We start from the raw sequence: 6,091 nt of genomic DNA, 5'->3' as shown, positions 1-6,091 counted from the left end.
AACCCACAGAATGGAAGAAAATCTTCACCAGCGACACATCTGACAGAGGTTTAACATTCAGAATATATAACGAACTCAAAAACAGAGACTCAAGACAAGATGTAACCCAATTAAAAGATGGGCTAAGGAGCTGAACAGAGAGTTCTCAAAAGAAGAAGTAAAGATGGCTAAGAAGCATCTTAAAAGATGTTCAATGTCACCAGTAATTAGGGAAATGCAAATTAAAACCACTTTAAGATTTCATCTTGCCCCAGTCAGACTGGCTAAGATCAAGAGAACAAATGATACCAAATTTTGGAGAGGATGTGGGGAAAGGGGAACACTCATCCACTGCTGGTGGGGCTGCAAACTGGTTCAACCCCTATGGAAAGCAGTGTGAACTCTTAAAAACCTGCAAATGAACCTACCATTTGACCCAGTTATACCACTCCTTGGCATATACCCAAAGAACTCATCCTATTGCAGAGACACTTGTACATCCATGTTTCTTGCTGCTCTTTTCAGAATAGCTAAGAGATGGAAGCAACCTAAGTGTCCCTCAATTGATGAGTGGATAATGAAAATGTGGTTCATTTATACGATGGAGTTTTACTCAGCAGTAAAGATGAAATCATGAAATTTGCAGGTAAATGGATGGAACTAGAAACTGTTATACTAAATGAAGTAACACAGACTCAGGAAAAAAAAATTGACATATGTTCTCCCTCATATGTGGATCCTAGAACCAAACCCTGATAAGTGAGTATGCAACCAGACATAACTACAGGAACCAGGATAATGGAAAGGAAACAGGGAGGTAAAGGAAAAGAAAGAACCTGAAAAAGAACAGTAGGAAACAGGCCTTAATAAGGGAGATATGGATAAAAATTGGGTTACTTTAAGGGGGGGGAAGGGTACACAAGGAATCTAGGGGATAAAGGGAAAGAAGGAGCTCAAGAGAGGTAGGACTGTAGGAGAAGGGTATTATTAAGGGAGAAAGGGGAAATGGGGGCACCTTAAGTGGGAAAACCATGATGGAAGGGTGAGACAATGCAAGAGATAAATAAAGCCTAGGTAGTTTTGAAAACCAGAGGGAACCATATTACTCCTAAACCCTACTGACAAATTATACATAGCAGATCAAGAAATATATGTCTAGGCAAGGTTTATCTGAGAACAAGTGGTCTTCACCCAAGATTTTTCTACATGTCACACAGTAATTAAAAGCACCAGACTGGTGGAACTAACCTTCTTGGATGTTTAACTGACATACTTTGAGGCCTATACTAATTTGGTCAGAGGGACATAAAGGGCAGTTTTTGCTCCTTGCCCTCCTTGGTCGACTAGTTCCAGGGGACTATAAGCATCTCTCAAAATGCCCTGTAATTGTGGTGGGTCACCTGTCCTCTTGATCAAGGAGGCCGAGGACACCCCACGAGATGGACTTGAACCAGTGTCCAGTCTACAAAGAGGAGGGTCAACACAGAGGAAATATTTCCTCCATGTTTCCAAGTGAAGCCAGCCATGGTCAAGCAGGACCTTTGACTTATCTTCATGTAGGCAGAACTGGGAAAAGAAAGGAGCTAGGGGCTCCTCCCAAGCCCATGTGACCCCTGAGAAACAGATCCTCAAACGGCCTTAAGAATAAAAATAAATTGGTTTATCTGGGCCAACTGTATGGCCTTAAACACCCAAAAGGAAAGTATAACCAAAGATTAAAGGGGCCAATATAATTTTTTAGGAGTCCATATGTATAGCTAAAGGCTATATAACAAGCAACAATGTCAGATAGGAGATACCTTCTTTTGAGTTGTTGGTCAGGGTGGCCCAAGGGACTCCCAGATAGTAACCCAGCATAGAACTGGGAAAATGAACAGCAGACCCCAATCTTATCTAAAGGAATATTGACAACTCATTGCTGCTAGATGAGGAACAGCTGACCTTCCTAAAACAAAGACCTCTAGATAGGCTGACTAGATTCACTGGATGGACAAGTAGTGGGGAGTGGTTGGGGGTGCTGACAACACAGCGGACAGTAGCAGGGATATGAGAGTATAAGGGCTCTCTAGTGGGGGGAGGGAGGCTATGGGATGGTGCCACCTGGGAAGTGGTGTATAGATGAATAAGATGGTTTGAGATGTTCTGTGTGATATACACACACACACACAAAAAAAAAAATCAACAAATTAAAAAAAATGAATATTTGAGGAGGAAGCATGGAAATTTCCATCATGTTAATTAGTAGAGGTGATAAACATTACCATTGAAATCTACCCAATGACTTCATAGACATACACAGGTACCAAGGATCTGAGTGCAACCGATTATGACAGTAATAATCATCATATACATACAGATTAGGGACACATAAGCCAACATCACAGTGTTATTAGCAAAAACAATGAATCTGTCTATTTTTAAATGAAATGGAGACCTTTTTTAAAGGTTAAAAACTCATTTAATTTTATGTCTTATACTGAGTTCAATATTGTATAACTATTAGTTCAACAGTGAACCTAAAAATTTTATAGCCACTTTTGAAAGAGATGTATCTTTGCTCTGGAAACTTATTGAGTATGTTAAAGCTGTAATGAAATGCTTCTTCTAAAAAATAAAAACATATATATATATATAATAAAAAAAGAAATGAAATAAAAAAACATAAGAAAAAGAGAAATGTAACTGTTGTTTCTTCACAGACAACATTGTTGTCTACACAGCAAGCCCAAAAGAATTTAAGAAACAAAACAAAAACCAGAATTATTAAGTATCAAACAAGATTATAATGTTCAAAAAATAATATAAAGTTTCATTGCAATTCTACCAATCCTTAACTTAAAACACAGAGATATTAGGAAGAAAAATAATAAAATACATAAGCTCTGGTGAAAGGAGTCATGGAATACACAAATAAATGGAGCCTGCTTATGGATGGGAGGTTCATCGTTATTATCATATCAGTTGTCTCCTGGGTTCACTGTTACTATCATATCAGTTCTCTCCTGGTTGACCTATAAACTCAATAAAATTCATTTCAAAATAAAAAAAAAACCAAACAAGTAGACATTATGGTTCATGTCTGTAATCCCAGCCCTAGGGAGGTAGAGACAGGAACATAAAGAATTCAAGACTAGTTCTGGCAGTATAGGGCCAGTTTGAGGTCAGACAGAACTACATGAAGACCTGTTTCAAAACAAACAAACAAACAAACAAAAAAACAAACATTCCTCATAATTCTTCCCAAATGGGCTCTGCAGCCCAACTTCTATTACATTCACTGGCACAAAAGAATATCACAACTTGTCCAGCTAAAAAGATTATAATCCCTGTGGCACATTACACTAATCTCCTCTGTGCCAGAATACACTAATGGGAGGAAGTATAGCTCTGGATCAGCTTAAATCCCAGAATTGCCAATCTTTTTATAACATCCTGGATTACTCTCTGAGCCTATTAAACTCATCTATAAAATGAGCTTAATAATTCTTATGTCATAGGTCTGTGAGCATTACAGGATTGTGAGGTTATTCATATAGGACATTGGGGAAACAACAGTGCCTTTAATATCCAGCCATAATTAAAGGTACCTAGCACAGGAATTTTTGTAAAGTGTTTTACATAGAGTTGGGAGTGGTGGTGCAAGCCTTTAATCCCAGCATTCCAGAGGCAGAGGCTGATGGATCTCTGTGAGTTCCACACCTGCCAGGTCTACATAGGCAGCTCTAGGCCCACAAGGACTACACAGCAGAACCCTGTGTCAAAAAATCAAACATAGGACTTGGAGAGATAGCTTAGTGGTTAAGAGCACTGGCTGCTCTTGCAGAGGACCCAGGTTTGGTTCCTAGCACCCACATGGCAGCTAACTAACTGTCCCTAACTCCCTCCAGTACCAGGGAATTTGATGCTCTCCTTTGGCTATCATGGTCACTATATGACACAGGTGCACTTACATACATGCAAGTAAAACACTCATACACATAAAATGAAAATAAATAAATAAAAATAAAAACCTAAACATAATAGTCTTACATATTCAGTCATGATGGTTTATGCTTATAATCCCAATACTTTTAAAGACTAAGGCAGAAGGATCACAAGTTTGAGGCCAGCTTGGGATACACAATGCAACCCTGTCTCAAAATGAATGAATGAATGAATGAATGAATGAATGAAGTGTCTCACATGGGTCTCTACTCTTAATTCCACCTCTTAGTCATGTCTAGATTACTTTAATAAACTCACAATAAACTGCTTTAAGTCCAGCCTCTTCAATCCATTGTTTATACTGTTGTAGGAAGATGATTATTCCTTTTTTAACTCCTCTTCTTCTTTGATATAGTATCTTGCTATGTAGCCCAGGCTGTCTTAGAACTTACAATGTACGTGAGGTTAACCTTAAACTAACAGCAATCATTCTGCCTCAGCCTCCCAAGTGCTGGGGTCATAGGCATACACAATTACACTCAACTAAAAATCTTCTTAAATGTATATTTTATCAAATCATAGTCATATTGATAAACTTCAGCAGCTTTGTTCCTATCGATTAAGGCTTGTTCAACTTTCAAGGCTGCTGAAAATTCACCCGTTCAATTCTATTTCAACTATCATATCCCATCACACAAGTTGTCAGTAAATGGTCACTCTATTGTCCTACCCACACACTAAGATCTTCCCACCAACAACCCTCTGCTCAGGTTGGTCCCTCCCTTACTGTCAGTGACAGTGTCCTTTCTTGATCTCTGATTGTATTTTAAAATCTGTACCAATCACAGTTTACTAAGACAACATACTAGTTTTCATTTTCATCTACTGTTTTAACTTAAATTCTTTTAACCCACTTTGAGTTTCTAGTTTATTATTACTAACTCCTCTGTCTACTATGGTGTGTTATTGTACAAACTAGTAGATAAAAACTTGCAGATTAAATGAACAGGGAAAAAAATGAAAGAACTACTATCAGATATTCTGATTAATATACTGAAGTATTTAAAAGAGTAAGATCTTGCACAATTTGTTATTACTTATGTTGTATAAATTTTAATTAGCCCAATTACAGTGGAAGTTTCTTGATAATAAAGAGAAATTTTTAAGTTTTTCTACATTCCCACAGAAACCTACCATATTAGTCTAGTTGAACATATGTTTAACATAATGTCCTTTTATAGTTTTGAAAAAAAACCTTAATATATTTTTGCTTTAGTAGAGAGTAATGATTTTAGACAAGGTAGCTATCTCTGACTCCTTCTTAGGAGCATGCTTCCCTCCTTCCTAATCTCTTTCTTCCTTTCAGTTAAGAAGTCTAGTGTAGGGGGTTGGAGAGATGGCTCAGTAGTTAAGAGCACTGGCTGCTCTTGCAGAGGACCTGGGTTTGGTTCCCAGCACCCACATGGTGGCTAACAACCTTCTGTAACTCCAGTTTCAGGGGATCCAACACCCTCTTCTTGCCTCTGAGGGCATTGAACAATATGGGTGCACTTACAGACATGTAGGCTATATACTCATACACATAAAATAAAAATAAATCACAAAAAATTAAGAACTATACTATAGTAAGCCACTATGATTAATAAGCCTATTTAGCAGTACTTAATAAACACAGACCAAATGTTTTTAAAACATGATTCTAATCTAAATCAGAGGTAAAATAAATGTTAACACATTTTATAGACAAAGTCTTCAGTTTATGCCTACCATAATCTGCTGGTGTGTAATTCAGCAGCTCAAATTTCCAGCGTTTATAGTCTGAATAATTCTGGTACATGTCAAATATTTCTCGGGTAAACTGCTGGCAGATATCACCTAAAATACATAAAATATTCAATATACACAAATTTTGAATAGAGCTGTCCTTAGGTAGAAGCCATTCAGGAAATGAGTAGCTATTTCTAAAACCAAATGTATTTAATGGGCTTTTCAAGGTAGAGTGATATCAAATCAAGGTCAAATTCAAGTTTTTAAATTCATTTACAATAAAATTATTTTCTGACCTCCAGTAGTTCTTCCAGATGTCACCTCTAAAATAACATCACTTTTGTCATATTTCTCCTTTGGCACTAGATTCTCAAAAAGCTGGAAAAAAAGAAAATGTCAGCACTCGTGTCTTTTCCTTGGT

General features: G+C 37.3%; 1 protein-coding gene across 2 annotated transcripts in view; it reads right to left on the bottom strand.

Annotated features, from left to right (window-relative positions):
• Mtrf1 (mitochondrial translation release factor 1) overlaps nt 1–6,091 on the bottom strand; it is a 40,707-nt gene that overhangs the window by 22,876 nt on the left and 11,740 nt on the right. For both annotated transcript variants that reach the window (XM_008854693.3, XM_017794759.2), the window contains 2 exons: nt 5,967–6,048; nt 5,671–5,778 (listed from right to left, as the gene is read on the bottom strand). In XM_008854693.3, coding sequence (XP_008852915.1) covers nt 5,671–5,778; nt 5,967–6,048 — 190 coding nt within the window. The remainder of the gene's footprint in view (nt 1–5,670; nt 5,779–5,966; nt 6,049–6,091) is intronic.

This window comes from Nannospalax galili, unplaced genomic scaffold (genome assembly GCF_000622305.1).
Source record: "Nannospalax galili isolate Female #2095 unplaced genomic scaffold, S.galili_v1.0 scaffold386, whole genome shotgun sequence".
Classification (NCBI taxonomy): Eukaryota; Metazoa; Chordata; class Mammalia; order Rodentia; family Spalacidae; genus Nannospalax; species Nannospalax galili.
Note: the sequence above shows the minus strand (reverse complement) of the source record. Positions and strands in the feature narration are given on the sequence as shown.